We start from the raw sequence: 21856 nt of genomic DNA, 5'->3' as shown, positions 1-21856 counted from the left end.
TGTAGTCTGGTTTTACATTTCACAAAGTGATTTATTAAATACTTTTTGGAGGCAGCATCTCAGAAGTGTTTTTGTGTCTAATTGGCACTAAATGTTTTTGTTTTCTTTGTGTTTTTCAGCTTGATTCTCTGAGAAAGGGTGAGGGTCTTCAGAAAGAGGAAGATGCCACACTCATTGCAAATACATACGATCCATTTGATAGTCCAAAGTACCACAAAAGTAACAAGCAGAAGGAGAAATTGAAAGAAGGTATTGTTGCTTTGCAAAGAAATTATTTATTACAAACTCGTAATTTATTACAAAATCGTAGCCTAGTGGTTAGAGTGTCTTCCTCAGATGCTTGAGGTTACGGGTTCAAACCTTGACCGAGTCATACCAAAGACTTATAAAAATGGTACTGACAGTTGCTTCGCTTGGTGCTCAGCATTAAAAAGTTACTCTTAGGACTGGTTGGTCTGGTGTCAGGATAATGTGACTGGGTGGGACATGATGCTGCATGTCAGCAGTGTGATGCCCCAGTGCTAGACATCACTATAAACTGCAGACATCGTAGCGATATGACTGCAAAATTGTTAAAGCTACATTAAAAATCCAAAATACACAGACACACACACACACACGCAAACTTTGTTCATTAGCAAATACCTGTAGCAGATCCCATTTCTCCTTTAAATGAATTAAATGATCACATTAACATTAAGAATATAGGCCTGCTACCCCCCCCCAAATCCACTCCTACTAAATGACAAAAACTTGTTTCATATATTTACAATTACAGGAGTCTTTGTGAAAGATCCATCCATATAGCCAAGTTAATGGTTACACATGTAGTTCAGCATGGGGACTGTAGTGGGAAATCATTCTGTTAAGCCATGCTGCAGTAATGACCAGGTACCAGAGCTGACCAGTCCCGCTTACACACATTCAACAGCTGGACCAGCCATTCTCCAGGGTAATGAACCATCAGCCCTGGTGTGACAAAATTGTCCAGCAGAGCCAGCTTTTCTTAATTTTATTGCCCACCCACAGAGTGTACAGAGTGTTTTATTTAGGGATGATGGCATTATGTCATTGTTTCTTCAGGCACAGTTTATACCAAAATGGAAGCAAATGAAAACCATGAGTATTCACAAAGTGTGTGTGAAGATACTTCTGATCAGCAGCCCTTCTCTGATTGGACAATGGAAAGGATGGAGTTTAGTGTAAAGGCTGCCATCAAAAGAGATATACTGGATGTTGCTGGCATTAGAATATCCTCAACCCTACCATCACAAATGGCTATAAAGTCAATGCTTCCAAAGTCAGCAAAACTCAAGGAAATTAAGTCAGCTGTCTGATTGGATCTGTGACCTGGATATTGCTGAAGCCTTCTTTTCAGAGAGCCAGGCCCCAGCCACATTCTCGTTGCACTAGTACATGACAGATTCCACTGCCTACTATACTGAACTCCAAGCACTGGATAAAATTTGGACAGCAGTTAACATGTCTGCCTTGATATTTTTTTGAGGTGGATAAGAATGGCTTTCTTGCCATATCAGAGCTGTTTAGAAATGTTGTTGCCACATGCTGGATCTGGCCTCATTAGCAATTTTTCAGCTGTTGGAAAAATTGGAAAACATCTATGGATGTCAATGGTACAAATTTCTCTGGTCATTAACAGAGTAGCACACCATACAGTGGCTAATGCATTGACTGCCTCTGCCAATCTTGACTTGATACATTATGATGCATGTTTACGTGCCACATTACTAAAGTCACATCACGCCTTGGCCTTAAAAATGATTCCATTTGATTCAACATTGCTGTTTGGGGGCAAAATAGAACAAGTTCAGAGGCAGGCAGCTCAGGAACTGCACCTCCAACTGGCCATTCCATCTGTCTCCATGTTTAGGAACCTGCCATCTATGCCATAAAGGAGAGACAACAGGCAAGCTAGGCTAAAGATATATTTTATGCCACAAGGGATGTTCAGATCCCAATCTGATGCCAGCATACAGCAGTTGAATCAGTCTAGAATGCAATCTTACAGGGCAGGTAAGAAACCAAATTTATCTACCATGAAGCCTCCTGCTTTCAGGCTACAGGTGGGTGACTCCTGCAGTTGCAATCACATTGGGTCAACCTATTGTCGGAAAATTGATGTGTGACCCAAGTCATTTCAGAGAGAATTCAGATTATGATTATCTAACTTTCTCTTTTTTCCTTTCCCATTATAATTGATGTTACATCAGATCAGAAGAAGGACCATATTCTTCAGCAGGAGATGAAGATGCTCATCACAAATAGGCAGTGGAAATTGTACAAAAGAAACATGGCTGTTCATTATCAAGAAGGCAAATTGTATGTTGAGTCCAATCATAGATCTGAGTCACCTCAATGAATTTATTCTTCCATCAAAGTTCATGGTGGAGATGGCAAGGTCTATTTGACTCACCATCTGAAGGTATGTATTTGCAATCAGTCTCCATCTCACAGATTCCTACTTTTACATCCCTATTTGTCTGGCATCATGAAAATTCTTAAGTTTGTTTACCACAACAAAGTTTACTAAATTTTAGTCTTTCCCTGGTTCAGTGATCTTCTCATGTTAATGATAAACCCATCCAAAAAGATTATGGCCAAGTCAAAACTTCACGAGCAACCAAGGTTGGAGTTGTTTCATCTCTGCTTGGACTATCTTCTCTTCATGCTTGGCTCTTTTCAGGACAGCCTTGTAAGAGAAAAAATTGAGATTTTCAGTGGGGAGAATTCCAAAAGCAAGAATGCCCTTCACTCTGAAGGCTTATGAGGGAAAGTGGCATGTTTTCAGCAGCTTGTTGTTGTTGTAGGGTTTTTCAGCACATGATTGGCTATACATGGCAGCCAGTATTAATGGTGGAGGAAGAACCGGAAACCTCGGAAAGAACCACCGACCCACAAGAAGCTACTGGCAAGCTCTCTCACATACCCACACTGGCCGAATCCAAGACTTGAACCCATGCAGACAGAGGTGAGATGGCAGTGATCCGTAATGGAGAGCGCTTTAGACCACTCGACCACTCAGGGCCCCCTCAGCTACTGGTGTACAGTCAATACCATTGTCCATTTGAGTGCCTCAGTCCCTCAGCTAGTCTGTTTTTTTTCCTCTGGCTGAACGAGAAGTAAAGGTTGTCATCTGTTACCATTAAAGACTACCCCTCCATGATATATAACACATTAAGGCACCGTGGCAGAGTAGATATAAGTCATGATAAATATCTGTCAGACCTACTAACCAATTTTAATTTGAATAAACCAAAATCCCATAACCTGTTTACAAAATGGAGTCTGTCTTGGGCCCAAACATGGCTCAACTCAGAGAAGTTTGAGCCATTAGCCAGGACTTTGCTGAAGCTTTTGTCATATCTGTTACCTGATAGCTTTAGCTTCAGATTGCAGGTTGAGTGAGTGTTACATGTGCATTTAGTTGACATGAAATATTTTCCATTCAGATCAGTTGGTTCAGTGATCCTCATGACACAACACTAGGGTTTATAGACTAGGGTTTATGGCCAAGAACTAATTACCATCTGTGGGCAGTCAGAGAGTTGTCATACACTCCCCCTAATCTATAGGTAAGTTGTGAGCAACTGCCATGCAAGATCCTATCTGTGCTCTGTACTTACAGAAGACACTTTCTCCCTTGTAAAGGCAGGAAAGCATGATGTCATTTCTCAATCCCAGACTTTGTGATTAACATCTCAAATGATCAAAGTCACCTTGTGAGGATTTCAGCTCATGAATTTAGAGCAATCTCTGTGAGCACCACATTAAAATGCAAAATTTCAATCCGAGACTGGCATGCAGAGTAACCTTCTTGAATATTTTATATCAGGGATTTAGCTTCACAAGGACAAAATCTGAATCTGGTTTGGTATAATGGCTATGGCCCAGATGACCACCAGACCTAGAATTCCCTCCACCTATTCCCTATTTTCCTAATGTTAATGTGATCAGGGGATAAATTCAAAGGAGAAAGCAAATTCTGTTGTAAAAAATTGTATCTCTGAGAACACTTGACACATTACTTCAAGACCCTAATACCACCCAGCTATTCAAGCATCCTCAGTGATAGTTCAGTAAGGGGGCGCTCACCAATTAATATGTACTTTAGAGAGTGTGACGTATGTAAGGTGAAGTAGTTCGCATTTAAAACATGCACAATGGAGAGAATGTTGGCATACCTATATGCTACAGTAATGTAATGTGGATGATATTTCTTTGGATACTGTACTTTTGGAAATTTTACATGATTTAAGCACACTGCTAACTAAAATGACTGCTCCCTTGTGTTAAAAAATCAGCCTGAATTAGTCTAAAGTACACTATACATAGCAGCTATTAAAATAGGGAAAATGAATTTTGCCAGACTAGACAATACCAGCTTCTGAAAGTGCATTGAATGAATTACCAAATATATAAAATGTAAAAAAAAGTTATCGGCTCTTTTTTATACAATTTACCTCTTAAGTTCAGGAAGTGAAAATGACCAAGTAGAGCTAGCACTGTTTTGAAAGGTGCACATTTAAAGTAAGGCCAAGCTGTATACTCTATAACCCATAGTATACCCATCAATCATACACCAAAATAAAGGGAATTAAAGGTTCTTTTAATTATACCTAAGATATACAAGGTCTTTTTTAAATAGCCAGTATAACCAGTGAGGAAAGCCGGGGAAATTCTTTTTCTTTAAAATCCTAACCCTATGCAAAATACAAAACTGTAGAGCGCCGCCTTAAAGCAAATATAAAAATGTTTGCAATTATTTTTTTTATTTTCATTTAATTATGTCTGATGTTCTGAATAAAATGGTACATTCATATTGATGTTAAGCATGAAAATAAGCTAATTATGCTCATTTTGCTCTTGCTTACATAATTTGCCATGAGGCATATTTGTGTGAGTAGTGACCTTAGTTATGGGGAAATTAGAAGTCTTAGAATATAGGAAAAGAGTCAACTTAAATTTAAAACTGTTGCAATAAGTAAAAGAAATATATGGTGAAAATGTTTCTTTTCATTTATTTGCAATGAAATGAAAAAATAAATGATGAGAAAAGTGAATTCGCTTCTTCCATATTAAACAATAGGCAAATATTTTACACTTTGACCTTTGACCTTTATGAACCTGATGAGTTACCTCCCTTTTCAAACTGTAAAATTCATTGTTGATATCTCAGAAATAATTCTGGCTAGTTTCATGTTCCTGTCATTCAGCATAACATTGGTTGCTATGTTTACAAAATGTAATGTGCATTCTTAAAATAGCTCACTTTTTGTCATGGGGGGGGCTGGACTTGTTAGAGACTTTGACACTCATAAATACTGTTCTGTGAGGGGAAAGGCAGGAGAATTATTCAAAAGGATTGTTTTGATGCTTGCGACTTAAATGTTTCAGCCATATAAACATAATTAAATCATACAATAATAATACCTATATTCTCTTTATGGGGGCGCTCACCAATTAATATGTACTTTAGAGAGAGTGACATATGTAAGGTGAAGTAGTTCGCATTTAAAACATACACAATGGAGAGAATGTTGGCATACTATATGATACAGTAATGTAATGTGGATGATATTTCTTTGGATATTATACTTTTGGAAATTCTACATGATTTAAGCACACTTCTAACTAAAATGGCTGCTCCCTTGTGTTAAAAAATCAGCCTGAATTAGTCTAAAGTACGCTATACATAGCAGCTATTAAAATAGGGAAAATGAATTTTGCCAGACTAGACAATACCAGCTTCTGAAAGTGCATTGAATGAATTACCAAATATATAAAATGTAAAAAAACTTTATCGGCTCTTTTTTTTATACAATTTACCTCTTAAGTTCAGGAAGTGAAAATGACCAAGTAGAGCTAGCACTTTTTTGAAAGGTGCACATTTAAAGTAAGGCCAAGCTGTATACTCTAAAACCCATAGTGCACCCATCAATCATACACCAAAATAAAGGGAATTAAAGGTTCTTTTAATTATACCTAAGATATACAAGGTCTTTTTTAAATAGCCAGTATAACCAGTGAGAAAAGCCAGTTAAATTCTTTTTCTTTAAAATCCTAACCCTATGCAAAATACAAAACTGTAGAGTGCCACCTAAGCTTACAAACTGGCAACATGGGAAGGTAATGGGCAAGAGTTATTGCCCTTTGTCTACATGAGAAACTGGCAACATGGGAAGGTTATTGCAAGAGTTATTGCCCTTTGTCTACATGAAATAGAAAAGACAAATTTTTGTTGTTTAGTAGGGCTGTATTCAGTAGGTAGCAGGCTTATATTCCTAATGCTAATGTGATTAGGTAAGTATTCTTGGAAAAATATAATTTACTGTACAATTGGAATACAGAGTAAGCCATGTCCTGCATAATGTAATTTACTGTGCAATTGGAATACAGAGTAAGCCAAGTCCTGCATAATGTAATTTACTGTACAACTGGAATACAGAGTAAGCCAAGTCCTGCATAATGTAATATGCAGCTAATGGAATCAACATTTTTCCCTCGATTGACATTTCAGCATAGCTTTTTTAGTTGTTTCCTTTACAAGAGTGGTTTATATGAAAAATATTGACCTTTTTTTTTTTGTTTTATTAGGATTTTTTTTGCCCGTTTGTTTTTTGCCATACATACATACATACATACATACACACATACATACATTTTTTCACAATAACTTGAGTTTCCTAAATTTCTTGAGAGCTTACACTTGAGGTAAGGAAGAACATTGTGATATTTTGTGATCAAAATTGCATAAGTATAGGTTACTGGGGCTGAAAGCATAACAGTTATTATCAAACAATACATTAAATTCTACATTACATACCTTTACCAAGTTTTGTGGATTGCTTGCATCTCGTGTAAATAGGAAGGCATTTGATTTTGGGGTCACAATTTTGAAGGCTAAAACTCGGGGTAAAAGAAGGACAATTGATTCTTCACAACAGTTCTACATCACAGACCTGGATCAATCTTTGTGGATAGCTTGCACTTGGCATAAGAAATATAAGTCAATATGGGGATCAAGAGGTGACACATCATTGTCACAATGACTGAAAGAAGATAAAAGTTCAATACATAACTTTGTAATTGACCAGATACTTTCACTTACGTTTGTGGATGACCTATTGATTTTGTGGTCAAAAGAATACAGGTCAAGGTTACTGACTGAAAGAAGTAGTTTGTTTCTGGTTTTATGATCACTCTTTACTTGGCCAGTTAAGGGAGTGAATTCTGCATGTACTTCCTGTGCAGTGATGCATGATTAATTCATGTTCTTGTTTCAAAACACATGCATTGTTGATACAAATAACATACTGCTTTATTTGCCAGATAACTGCTTTCAAAGGGGACTAATTTATTGACTTACGAATGTGCTTATGATGAAACATATAGCTTGTGAAATGTGAACAGTTGAAATCTGAATTGTGGCAATTAAAAAGTAAATTTGCCAAGGATTATCAAAGCATCCCACATCAGTGTCATCAGATTGGATATTACAAACAGGTAATGTAATGACTTTACATTGCTAAGATCTCATTAACAAGTTGGTTACATACTTCATCTTTGGCTAATCCAAAACAAAACAAAAGGCTTCTGAACATTTCTAAAGTGAAAAACCAAAGAACTGTAACATATTGTTGAAAACTGAATTAACTTTAATTGGTAGAATCAGGATGACAAGAGATTTTAGCATGGCTTAGAGTGTAAAAGTGCCAGTAAAAGCAATGACTGTGCACATGGACATGAAAATGAACTTATCCAATTATAATATTGAGTATCATGACAGTACAAAGAGATATTTTTTTACTTGTGTTTACTGAATTTATGTTATAACTGCATTACTAGTAGACTTCTACTTTTTCTGCATTTTCTTTCTTTCCTTCTGAATATAATGAAGCAGATTTATTTATGTTTGCTAAAATGTTACAGTTGACATAAATAAATAACCTACGTTTCAATAAACAATCATGACACATTGCATTCATTTTTAGCTCTACAGTTTGTAATTGGGGTTTCGTAGGAGACAGAAAACAAGTCGTATGGTAGTATGACTTTAATGACCAATAGAAATGTGAAATTTGTCATTTTTATGGCACAATCAGAGAGAACAGATGAATAGTCTTTTCTTCTTGACAGCAGATAACGTTACAAAATTATTTCATTTCAAGTTAAGATGTGTTTAAATGGTAAATGAATATTAAATGAAGAAATGCTTGAAGAGAACTTTTGTCACAGTAATATTCAAAGTCACACAAAGCCTAAAATAATATAATATTAAATAAGAATAGGAAATATATAGATGTTATTGTTCATTTAAGAAATGATAATAATAAAAACTGAAATAAATCTGAATGACTAAATTTATGAATGAATAAATTTACAACTGTAGATGAAGACAGCACAGACTAAAACAACATTATGACTGTTGCATTACAAAACAATTCAACAAGAAAACATTTTTAATGAAAAATAATTTCATTCAGTGATGGATTTGATATTCTGCCTCTGAAAAGAAAAGCAGAAATTAATTTGAGGAAGCTGCCAAGTTTGAATCGGTATGGAATAATTCCCCATTTCACGTTCACAGACAAAAGGAGCTATGCAGTGACCTTTTATCTGTTGCCAGTCAGTTAATTTGTTATTGTCATACATCCTGAACTGCTGGGAGAATTGTCACCAAACTTTACAGATACAATCATCTCAAGGTCTAGTTGGTCCTAATTTAAAAAATGGCACCCCATGATGTCCAATATTGCCACCATGGCAACCATTTTGAAAATCTCATCTCTACTGCTCCTTAATAGAATGTTATATCAGCTTGGAATTTTGACTAAATGACTTTTCTTATGATATCTAGTTGGTTATTAATGCAAATGGTGTCAGTCTGACCTACAATAAGCTGTGGTGGCCATGTTGAAAATCTTTATTTGCTACATCCCCTGAATATATGGTTGTATTGACATGGAGTTTCACTAAGAGAATTCTGATGATGTCTAGTTGGTGCTAAATAACAATATTGCTTATCTGACATCCAGTATGTCAGTCATGGTGTGTCCATATTGATTTGGTTCTAAATATGTCATTCATGGTGTGTCCATATTGACATGGTTCTAAATATATCAGTCACAGTGTGTCCATATTGACATGGTTCTAAATATGTCATTCATGGTGTGTCCATATTGACATGGTTTTAAATATGTCAGTCATGGTGTGTCCATATGGACATGGTTCTAAATATGTCAGTCATGGTGTGTCCATATTGACATGGTTCTAAATATATCAGTCACGGTGTGTCCATATTGACATGGTTCTAAATATGTCAGTCATGGTGTGTCCATATTGACATGGTTTTAAATATGTCAGTCATGGTGTGTCCATATGGACATGGTTCTAAATATGTCAGTCATGGTGTGTCCACATTGACATGGTTTTAAATATGTCAGTCATGGTGTGTCCATATGGACATGGTTCTAAATATGTCAGTCATGGTGTGTCCATATTGACATGGTTTTAAATATGTCAGTCATGGTGTGTCCATATGGACATGGTTCTAAATATGTCATTCATGGTGTGTCCATACTGACATGGTTTTAAATATGTCAGTCATGGTGTGTCCATATGGACATGGTTCTAAATATGTCAGTCATGGTGTGTCCACATTGACATGGTTTTAAATATGTCAGTCATGGTGTGTCCATATGGACATGGTTCTAAATATGTCAGTCATGGTGTGTCCACATTGACATGGTTTTAAATATGTCAGTCATGGTGTGTCCATATGGACATGGTTCTAAATATGTCAGTCATGGTGTGTCCATATTGACATGGTTTTAAATATGTCAGTCATGGTGTGTCCATATTGACATGGTTCTAAATATGTCATTCATGGTGTGTCCATATTGACATGGTTTTAAATATGTCAGTCATGGTGTGTCCATATGGACATGGTTCTAAATATGTCAGTCATGGTGTGTCCACATTGACATGGTTTTAAATATGTCAGTCATGGTGTGTCCATATGGACATGGTTCTAAATATGTCAGTCATGGTGTGTCCATATTGACATGGTTCTAAATGGAAATGGTACCAGTCTTACATTCCATATGGCCATGATGATAACCATCTTACAAATCTTGTCACTATTACTTCTGAATGGATGGGTATATTGATGTGGGAATTTTTCCAGAAGACTTGTTATGATATCATGTAATATTGGTCATTGATGCAAATGGTAAGCTAATAGAGATTATGGAAACCAGATGGTTTCATCACTCAGCAGTTAAAAGGGATTTTTTTAATTTAGTCTTGAATTTCATTGAATAGTTTTTGGACAACAGAGTATCAGTCCCTTTGAGGGACTCTTGTCTTATTTTATTCAGACAACTAACATGCATGTAAACACACACATACACATACAGTTGTAAACACACACATACACATACATACTCGTACACGTGTAACATACACATGTAAACACACATATACACATACACATGTAAACACACATACACATACAATTGTAAGCACACACATATACATTCTCATACACATGTAAACATACATACACATACACATGTAAACACACATATACACATACATATGTAAACACACACATACACATACACTTGTAAACACACACATACACATATACTTGCAAACAACACATACAACTTTGCTTGAGACTTAATGCTCTTTTCGGGTCTGATTATAAATTAGTTTCATGGTACTGGTAAAATATCACTATTTTGTATTTTTACTTCAGTCAAAGACAATAAGCTTAAACAAAGCCAAGTTGAAGTATTTGATGAAACACAGACAAAAACAGCAAAGAAGAAGAAAAAGAAAGAAGTTGATGAAAAAATTGAAGACAGGTAAATAAACATTTGTTGGTCAGTCAAGAAAGAATTTTTAGTTTACATGCTTTTCATTTGTGATTTATACCTCATGACTTTTATAAAACCAAATATGTTATTTTTAAGGTTTAACTTTTCATAAGTCTGATAAGCTGACCTATACTGTTTTTTTTCCACAACAGGTATATTGATATCATATTTTTATTCATAGGTAGCATGGACTGTTGATTTACCCTATTTTGAAGGTTTGCAGTGTCACAGTAATATTCTGATATATATATATATATATATATATATATATATATATATATATATATATATATATATATATATATATATATATATATATATATATATATATGCTGTATCACTGATATACTGTAAGATGTATAAACTTTTCATTAAAAGGAAACAAGGCTTGCCAAGTTTCCTTTAAATGAAAAAATTTATATGAGTGGTACATCATTAATACAGCATACATACTATACATATATTTTATTTATATCACATACAAATACACATGTTTGCCCTTTGAACAGAGTTTTGATACACTGCGGAAAACTGTGCATTAACCGAGTGAATGAACTCCTCACATCCCTGTGAGTTCTACATCTTTTCTTGTTGATCACAATTACATATACAAATTGATAAGCTGATTGTTCTCTTTTTGAGTTTCTATTTTTATTCACATAAACTAAAGCAGTATAAGACACACTTATGATCTAAACATGAAAGTTTTTTTTATGAAGAAAGTAGTGCACTACAAACATGGTTAGCTTATTGTACACTGAAGCTGAACTCAGGCATTCATGTACTGGTGTATGGAAATTAGCATGGCATACAAACTAAGTGAAATGACAAACCAACAAGAGGTAATTAAAATATTTTAATATAAATACAATTGATCTAAGTCATTATTCTGCTTTAATTAACATTTTTAAAGACTATAAAATTCTCTCTCTCTTCCCCCCCCCCCTTTGGATGGTTTGACTTAGCTTGACCATCATCCCCAAAGCTCATATTTTCATGATTTTTCGTCCATATCTAGCTATGATAATCCAGAGAGGGAGAGGAAGGGGCAGTGACCATTTTGACATTTTCATATTTGATAATTAATAATCGATTTTTAGAACATTATAATATGTTTTATGAAACAACAACAACAGCACATTAAATACATTACAGTATGTATGCCTCATAACCGATAAATTCAGTGTATAGTGTTGACTGGCTTTTGCAACTATGTATCATTGGTATTATGAACACTGTAGATAGATCCCAAGAAAAGTGTAAACATACATTATTGATGAACCATATTCTTGTAGGTTACTTGGTACAAGTTCAGTTTTAATGTTTTTGTCCAGCACAATTTGTTTTTCTTTCTCACTCCAGATTTTTGGTTATTTTGTCAAGAGGGGAATGGATAAAAGAAAGGATTCTGATGAAATTGTGTACCATTTTAATTTCATTTAGAAAACAGGGACTATTATTACTTTTCATCATTATTTTCATGTCATTTGTGATTAATGAGTAGAAATTCATCATTGATCTATAGGCCTGTAGTTGAAATAATGTTTATATATTCATATTTTTGTGCTATGGGCTGATCACAATTTGATATACCAATATTATTTGGTATATATATATATATATATATATATATATATATATATATATGTCACTGTTAAGATAGTGTGATAAAGAGTAACTCCAGTTAACTCATTTCATGGCATGTTTTTAGATCTACTGGATGTAGAAAAGACTAGCTTATGGGATGGCCTGTTGTGTGTCATTGATCTACCTCTTAGTAAAAGTTTGTCATAGTTAATTCTCTGAAGATTGCCGTGAAACTTTACACACACATTTATACCAAGGTTTATTTGGTCCTAAACAAAAGTGTGCTGCTTGGACATCCACTATAGCTGCCATCGCAGCAATCTTAAAAATCTTGTTATTGCTATTCCTCTTAAATGGAAAATCATATCGATGTGGGGTTTTCATTGGAATTCTTTGGTGTCTAGTTTATTATAGATGAAAATGATGCTGATCTGACTTCAATTATGACCACTGAGGTAGCTATTTTGAAAGTTGTTTTATTGCTACCCACCCTGAATGGATGTCATATCAACATGAGTTTTTCACCAAATGATTTATGATGTCTACATGATCCTAAATGAAAAAGGTGCCAGTCTTGCATCTAGTATTGTCTCCACAATGACCATCTTGAAAAACTTATTTTTGTCTCAGAATATCAGAGATGGTTTCAACATTGAGCAGTTACAAAGAAATGGTCTTTATCTTGCATTGCTTGAAATTGTTTATGTAGAGCATCAGTTCCTTTCAGGTATACTTCTTTCTATTTTTCTTAGTATAATAGCACCAGGGGACAAAACTATGAGTATCTCTGAACTAGAAACTCACAAAAGAACACCTGGTAAAAAAAAGAAAAAGAAAGAAGAGGGTGTACTTTCTGGAAGAAGTGAAGATGAGTTGAAGTTGCCATCAAAAGGAGTGGCTACTCCAACCAAGAAATCAAGGAGAAAGAAAACGGCAGCTGAAGCTGGTGAAGAAGGACACACTATGTCACCAAGGTCAGAGGATAGCATTGGCCCACCAACTGAAGAAGAGACAACACCTAACAAAAAGAAGAAAAAGAAACCTCCCCAAGACAAAGGCCCTGAAAAAGAAGAGGAGCAAGGAATGTCCCCAGGTGCAGATCTTCCATCACCAAAAGGAAAGAAGACAAAGAGGAGGAAAGGAGAAGCTGATGAAGGGGCAGATGAAGAGCACTTGTCCCCAGATGAGGAAGTTACATCTCCCAAAGGAAAGAAAAAGAAGGAAGAAACTCATGTGGGTGAAGAAGAACAATCTCTGTCTCCTGATGAGGGTGCACTTTCTCCAAGAGCAAGAAAAAAGAAGAAGAAGGGTGGAGAAGAGGAGGTAAATGAAGTATGGCTTTTGTGAATAAATGAGAAATTATGGCAGGTTGTATTATTATATTAAGTACTTATACAAAGGGTGTATTGCTTGTGAAGGAAATTATTCCTAATGATAAAGAAGCAGATGTTACCAACCCTAAATTTCTGTATTTATTTGCTGATGTTAAAACTTAATATTCAAAAACTATCACAATCAAAATCTGTGGATGAAATTATTAGCCATGTGAAAGACACAGGAGATAATACAATCTTTGTAATATAGTAAGTACTTACCTTGATTTTACAGGTAATTTGTTTACATCAGTGTGGAAACATTGGCATGACTTTTAGATTAATGTCATTTGAAAAATAGTAGTTAGGATCATTTGTTGCACAAATGAAGCTTTTATCTCGATGTGACGTTTTATTTTGTTTCTTTTTTTTTTTTAAAGCATCCCTCTATTGTGCTACCCTTCATTTGTCTGTTGTGCTACCCTTCATCTTTCTGTTGTGATACCCTCCATCTGTCTATTGTAATAGCCAACATCTAGTGTGATACCCTCCATCTGTCTGTTTTGATACCCTCCATCTGTCTATAGTGATATTCTTTTATTCCCTCCATCTGTCTTTTGTGATATTCTTCATCTGTCTAATGTGATACCATCCATGAGTCTACTGTGATAAATTCCATCTATCTGTTGTGATACCTTCATCTATATTGATACTCTTCATCTGCCTATTTTGATACCCTCCATCTGTCTACTTTGATATGATCCATCAGTTTTGATACCCTCTATCAGTCTGTTGCAGTACCCTCCATCTGTCCATTGTGATACCCTCTGTCTGTCTATTTTGATACCTTCTATATATTGCTTGTGATGCCCTCATTCTGTCCATGTTGATACCCTCCATCTGTCCGTGTAGATACCTTCCATTTGCCTATTTTGACACCCTAAATTTGTCTTATTTTGATATCCATCATCTGTCCATTAAGATACACTCCATCTGTCCATTATGATCCCCTCAGTCTGTCAGTTGTGATACCTCCATTTGTCTGTTGAGATACCTCCATCTTCCTTTTACTACAATTCATCCCAAACTGTTTGATGGAAATACATGAACTATGCACGTATGTTTCCTCAATGGTAACCATCTGCTAGAGGGGTGTTAACCTAGTCTCCAGTGACTGATATCCCTAGGAATATGTCAACCCACATATATGTGGCTCCTGGGTCACCATCTGAATGATGCAGTGAGTACGAGGTCTGAGGGGGTGTTAGAATATACAATAAAAAGCACTGGATTTGCAGTGGCATGCCATTGCTGTAGCTTTATTGTTTTTAACATTGGTATATTTATTACAGTCAAGCCCTGTCTGTCCCTATTAGAAACATCATAATATATTTATTTACAGTCAGGTTCTGTCCATCCCTATTAGAACAATATTATTTATCAGAAATTGACAATAGGCCTCTAAATGAGGGTTAAAAAAATATCAGCAAGAGATTTAGTTTTTCGATGTCCTTAATTTTCACTGTGTGCCAATAACCTTTTGATGATATTATGTAGTCACTTTTGTGCTGATATGCCATAAGTGCTGCTAATTACAGCCATTCACTGTGTGCTAATAAATAGGATTCATTAATTTTAGAAAGAGGATGAAGAAAAGAAAGAAGAAGAAGAGAAAGAGGAAGAGACTCCCAAGAAGAAAGGAAAGAAGAAGAAACAAAGAGGTAAAAGTCTTTAACTCATTCGACCCCAGAGGTTTTTGTCGTTTTGCCTGAAATGCGAGTAGGAAAGACATTTTGGGGGCTATTTCTAAATACATCGTAATACTTCGGCATTCAACAGATTTTCCATGAGACTAATGCCTAGTTGTATTAGAAACATCGTTTTCCATTGGCTATTTTGCTTGCGCATGAGCAGAAGGGTAAAAGTTGGAGTTCTTTTCTGTTTTTTTTTTTTTTTGCTTAATGGACCCATCATTTTCACATGGAGACCACTCTTTATTCCAAATGCCCACCTTATCCTAGTTTTTGCAAAGGTTCACCTGTCTGTGTACAGTTCAGACCAGTCTGCCTTAGATCTGAGGCCAAAAGGTATAAAATCCAGACACAAAATCGCATTCCGACCACGAGCAAATTTTGGGTGAAAAAAAAAGCAGGTCCAAAAAATGAGGTTTTCCTCTCTGTATTTTGTAGTGCAACTAGAACTTCCAGATTATTTGGTATCATTGTAGAGCTATATCTGTCAGTTTTTTTGTAATACCACCCACGTTGGTGTATCTTAAACGACTTTAATGCTGCAGAGCTCAGAAATGGGGTACAACCTCATCACACCTACAGGTGGGATTGGGGCAGAATGAGTTAAGAGATGTTAGAATAATGTTGTTTAGATTAAAACAAATGTAAAGAAAATTTGGGTGCCAAATGAAATAGGATGTTACTGTGTCGGTGTTTTATGATAACATTTACAATTCATACATTAGTATTGCCAACCACATTCACTAGAGTCACCATTCACATAGTCCATTTGGTCTTACATCAGTATTGTCAGCCACATTTACTACAGTCACCATTCACATATTCCATTTGGTCTTACATCAGTATTGTCAACCACATTTACTACAGTCACCATTCACATATTCCATTGTCTTATATCAGTATTGTCAACAACATTCACAAGAGTCACCATGCACATAATTCATTTGGTCTTACATTAGCTTTGTCAACCAGTTTTTCACTAGAGTCACCATTCACATAGTCCATTTGGTCTTACATCAGCGTTACCAACAACATTCACCAGAGTCACCATTTGCATAATCCATTTCGTCTTACATCAGCTAAAGCTGAAGCTGTCAACAGGTACTCTGGTACCCATCTGTTCATAATTACCTGGGTAATAAAATTAGCTATAGGGTACCTGTTTAGTTCATGTAAAAAAAAAAAAACACGTTTCCAAGTTCAGATCAAGATTATATCTGCCGATGTCAAGAGCAAGCTTGACACAGAGTTCAAAGCTGGTGTCATGTGACTATTGGCTACTGTGCATTTGTCCACTGTAGAACTCTGTCTACTGATCTTATATTTTCTACATGTGTGACCATGGCTCTGTAGACGAACAGTTTCCTTGTTTACTATTTTTAGCAACTGTACATGACATGTTTCCATGAAAATAGTTGGGTTTCTTGAATTTAAAACCATGTGTTACAGATTTCTAGTTTGATACACACCTAAGTAGCAGACCAGTCTGTTTTGAAGAAGAAAAAACACCATGGTACCAGATATTTAGTAAAATGGGCTTTATCAATGTGTCTCATAGATGTTATATGACTGAAAAATGTTAGAGGGGGTGGATTTTGTTAAACTGAAGAACATATTGCATCAGGAAAAGGACAGATCAATAGTGATTTACAAATTGAAAGAGTAATTCAACAGTCATGTAATACTGCATTCAGAATTTGTTGAGTTTAACTTTACGACCTTTTAGCTAAAGTTAGATTTGTACTGTAGACTAGTTAAACTGAATGTTGTGTATAAATAATTTATCATCTTGTTTTGTGTCTTTATTCTTATACTAATCTACATGGATTTAACTGATTTGTGACAATAACTAACTGCAGATCCAGGTAAGTAGCACCAATAAATGTACATTTTTCATAAGGTTTTCTGTAATTATGGCATGTAATATATAGATGACTCTTTTTATGGACTCTTTTTATGCTCAGATTATGTTTTTTGCCACGTACATTAGTAATAATATTTTGACATTTTTAACATCAGCATTGTCAACCACATTCATGAGATTTTCACTTAAAGATTTTTTATGATGTCTCTGTGGACCTTAGTGAAAATGAGGCTGATCTGATATTCAGTTTAACTGCTACAGTGGCCATCTTGAAATCTTGTTATTGATCAAGAATATGAACACAACAGTTAAATAGAAAAGTATGGTCTTATATTGGATTCCTGGAAATTTCTTTTCAGTCAAGTATCATTCTCTTTGAGGGACTCTTGTCTGAATATTTTGTATGTCATTAAATTGTTTGGTTTTTTTTTCATTCTTGCTGCCTGCTCAAGACCTTTTTGAAAACACCCGCCAATCTCAAGGCCATCCTGCCACTCAGTTCTGAAATTCAGCAGTATACCAATATGTCAGACATTTGGTTTTCTTTGCAGATGCAAAGGCTGAGGAGGGGGAGGCAGCTGGTGAGGTAAAGGTAGAGGAGGAGAAAGAGATTGAGGATGGAGGGCAGATCCTGGCCATCACAATACACAGGACAGACAAGCTGAAAAATGACTTCTTCATTATGCATCCTCTTGTTAGGGTTCATGTTGTTGATGAAGATACAGGAAAATACCTCACAAAGCAGCACAAGTACGAACATCATCCTTTCTTCTAATGTGTCTACAATAACTTAGATTGTTTGTTAAAGGCACTTGGTGAACTTGGAAATATGATAAAGTCGTCTAAAGATACTTTGATTTTATTGTTTTGTAACTGAGGTGAATGAAACACAGCTTGAAGTTATTTAGATTATGATATTAATGTTACAATTAATTTAATGTGTTATTTCTAAAAAGAATGGTTTGAACAGAATGAGTGGAACCAGAAAGTGTTTTGGTTGAGATAGTAATATAGCATCTAATGTAGATATTTCTTTCCATGATTTTATATATCTGACTTTTTTTATTCATACTTTTGTCATGTTCACTTATGACATTGTTAGCATTGTCATGCTTTTGACATGTTCACTATTGACATGACATGTTATGATGTTGTTAGCAGTGTCATGCTTTTGACATGTTTACTGTTGGCATATCATGTTAGACATTGCTGATAGAAGTGTCATGCTTTGACATCTTCATTATTGACAAATCATGTTATGATGTTGTTGTTAGCAGTGTCATGCTTTTGATATGTTCGCTATTGACATGTCATGTTATGACATTTTCCTAGGTTTGAATGTCATATCATGATGTAACAGTAGCTAAATTTGTTACTTTACAAACTTTTGTTCAACAAGGCTTGGAAAACAATAGAAGTCATTCAGTATTCATTTCATAAACCTAATTTACAATGGGCACTAACCTAAGATGCCTAATTTGTCTTATTCAGAAGAAAACTAGTGTGGAAACTTTACTCAAGCATGAATTATCTCAGCATGTAATATTGGTATATTGGCTACTTTTCTCATCTATAAATGGACTCATTATCCTACTTAATTTGAACAGGATACAGTCCAATGTCATTTATCTAGACTATAACATACATATGACTAATGCAATTACATTAAGGTAAATTAAACAAGTGACTGCAAGACAAACAATTAAAATACATATATTATGGACGTTGTCTGGACAGTTTAGAGGTGGACAGCTTGGAGAAGAAACAGTTCGGAGATGGACATTTTTAGAGAATGGACAATTCAAAGATGGACCTTTAAGAGAATGTATAATTCAAGGAGGGGACAATTTACAAATAAAAACATGATTAAATAAATTCATATTTTTTAGAAATGTCTATGGATTTAGTTACATGACAACATATGACTGTGTTTAACTGTTACCAGTGATACTAATTTTAAAAAAAAATATTTTCCTAATCTAGATTCTGTCACTGAATAATATTAATTGCCAAGTAATACCAGCATAACCCACATAATTAGGCGATGTCTTAACGATTACTCAATAAGACCTTATCATTTTGATGTTTAGCTATATTCTTTCAGAAGGTACATGAAAAGACAAACTGAAATGCAGCAACACAGTCAAAAACGGACTCTTGCATGCTGATATAATTATGCCCCTTCTTAAATTACTAATTAAGTCCATTCTTTTATGTATGCTTGATAGTTATTTTCATAAGTTGAAGCTTTTTTTAATAGTAGTCACTGGCTATTACTAACACTTAACACATGCTCATTGAAACGGTTTACTTTTATATATCTGCAACAGCCATCTGTCTTTGAGCTGTGAGTAGATTAATATTTCATGATTTACTCGTAGACATTTCTAAAAACAATCAAATCATTAAAGTTTGTTTTTATGTGAGTCTTGTTAATTCACCTTGCATTTTTATTTGACTTTTCCATCTTTAAATTCATTGCTCATGATCTGCGAAATGTCTGTCTCTGAATTATTCATTCTCCAAAATGTCTGTCTCCGAATTGTCCATCTCCATATTGACCTAGAACCATTATGGACACCCATGAATGTATTTATTTTCTTTTGCTTAAATCAATTATATTCTTAAGTCGCTATTTTGCACATGAGTTTTTTATCAATTCTGAGAAAAGAAACTGAGTTTTCTAGATTAGAGATGAATAATATAGTTTAATATTCTTTGTTTTTCCAACCATTATGTATTCTGTTGCACCTTCAGGGAACGAGCAGTGACTGCATATTATGAGACAAAGAATGAGATCGTGGATTACATCTTGCCCATAATGACAAAACCATTTGACTTTAAACAGAGGAAGTAAGTTAGACATTTGTACTACATGTACCGTATATAAAGTTAGACATTTGTATTACATGTACCATATATAAAGTAAGACTTTTGTATTACATGTACCATATATAAAGTAAGACATTTGTGTTACATGTACCATATATAAAGTAAGACATTTGTATTACATGTACTGAATATATTCAACTATAAGTCAAGTCCAACTGCAAATAACAAAAGACCCTGGTCTGCTGACACATTATGTGACAGAAGATCAGTACAGTTTGCATTTGGACTACATATAGGCAAGTATGTATGGTATGTTATGACTATTCTGTATTTGAAGTGGCGTCTATGACATATTTCTCATTTCCTTCATTTAGCAAACATCTTATAGATGTCAGCAAAGAAAAAGTGTTCATATACTCCTAATATAAGTTGGTCTCAGAGTTTTATTAGTGTAAGATCAAAAAAGTAACTGAACATAGAAACTCACTTTGTGAAATAAATGATACTGGGATGTTTAGAAATTATCAGCTTTTTATAATTTCATCAGTATGTGTCAAGTAGATTTTTGTACACCTGACACCACTGATTTAAATCTACCTGCAATCCTGTGAAGTTTTACTGACTCTGTAAATTCTTTAAATGCATGATTTTTTAAATGGTTTCACATCATGCTCAAGTTGTAATTCCATTTATATGTTTGCAAAATCATGAAGTGCACATAGTTATTTCTTTTTACTTTATTCTCAGATCCACTTTACCAGTGTGGGAAGAACTCTTAATTTTCAATGAAAATTATAACTACTTTATACAGAGCAAACCCAAAGTCATTATTTTCTTTGAGGTAAGTTATGACATTTTTTTAATGAAGTTGATCATAATGCATGAAGAACAAAGACCAAGGCAGACAATATTGAACCAGCTTTCAAATGTTATTGTTCCAGCAGTCACTGTAGGATTTGTATGGTTTATTAATGTGTTGTCAGATATAAACAACGATAATAATAATAATAAACTAATAGTGTCACATTTTGTAATGGAAAAGTTTGGACTTTGATGTCAACCTGTTTTTCCAGTATGTTAATCTGAATGAATACTTTTACATTTATAGTTTGATTGTAAGAACTTGCACAAAATCTTATTGTTTTGTTTGTGTTTTATTTGCAAAATAATGGAATGACAACTACACACACTTAAGATGGTCAGATGCACAATTGGAGAGTAGCATCCCTTGTATTAATAAATCACAGAGATGAGGTGTTATTGTGATCATTGTATATCAGACACACATAACTGATTCATGCATACCTATAGAAGGGTGAACCTTGACCAGAACACAAACTATGCCAGTGTCCATTGACAGTGGAACACCTTCTTTTCGTGTTTGTTGATGTGCACCAAGTGAGACAGAAATATTTTGATGTGAACTGCAAGAAGAAAATGTGTTATGATGTAGTACATGAGAAAATGTTATGATGTACTACATGAGAAATTGTTATCATGTACTCCATGAGAAAATGTGTTGTGATGTAGTTATGATGTACTACATGAGAAATTGTTATCATGTACTCCATGAGAAAATGTGTTATGATGTACTACATGAGAAAT

General features: G+C 34.8%; 1 protein-coding gene across 2 annotated transcripts in view; it reads left to right on the top strand.

Annotated features, from left to right (window-relative positions):
* The window catches only part of LOC149807413 (jouberin-like), a 146889-nt gene that overhangs the window by 9724 nt on the left and 115309 nt on the right, over positions 1 to 21856 (top strand). For both annotated transcript variants that reach the window (XM_089966517.1, XM_089966508.1), the window contains exons 5-11: positions 120 to 249; positions 10784 to 10892; positions 13244 to 13814; positions 15444 to 15525; positions 17971 to 18169; positions 20177 to 20272; positions 20999 to 21092. In XM_089966517.1, the coding sequence (XP_089822643.1) occupies positions 120 to 249; positions 10784 to 10892; positions 13244 to 13814; positions 15444 to 15525; positions 17971 to 18169; positions 20177 to 20272; positions 20999 to 21092 (1281 nt within the window). The remainder of the gene's footprint in view (positions 1 to 119; positions 250 to 10783; positions 10893 to 13243; positions 13815 to 15443; positions 15526 to 17970; positions 18170 to 20176; positions 20273 to 20998; positions 21093 to 21856) is intronic.

The sequence above is a fragment of the Sinohyriopsis cumingii genome, chromosome 1 (assembly GCF_028554795.1).
Source record: "Sinohyriopsis cumingii isolate HCF-2022 chromosome 1, ASM2855479v2, whole genome shotgun sequence".
NCBI classification, from domain to species: Eukaryota; Metazoa; Mollusca; class Bivalvia; order Unionida; family Unionidae; genus Sinohyriopsis; species Sinohyriopsis cumingii.
Note: the sequence above shows the minus strand (reverse complement) of the source record. Positions and strands in the feature narration are given on the sequence as shown.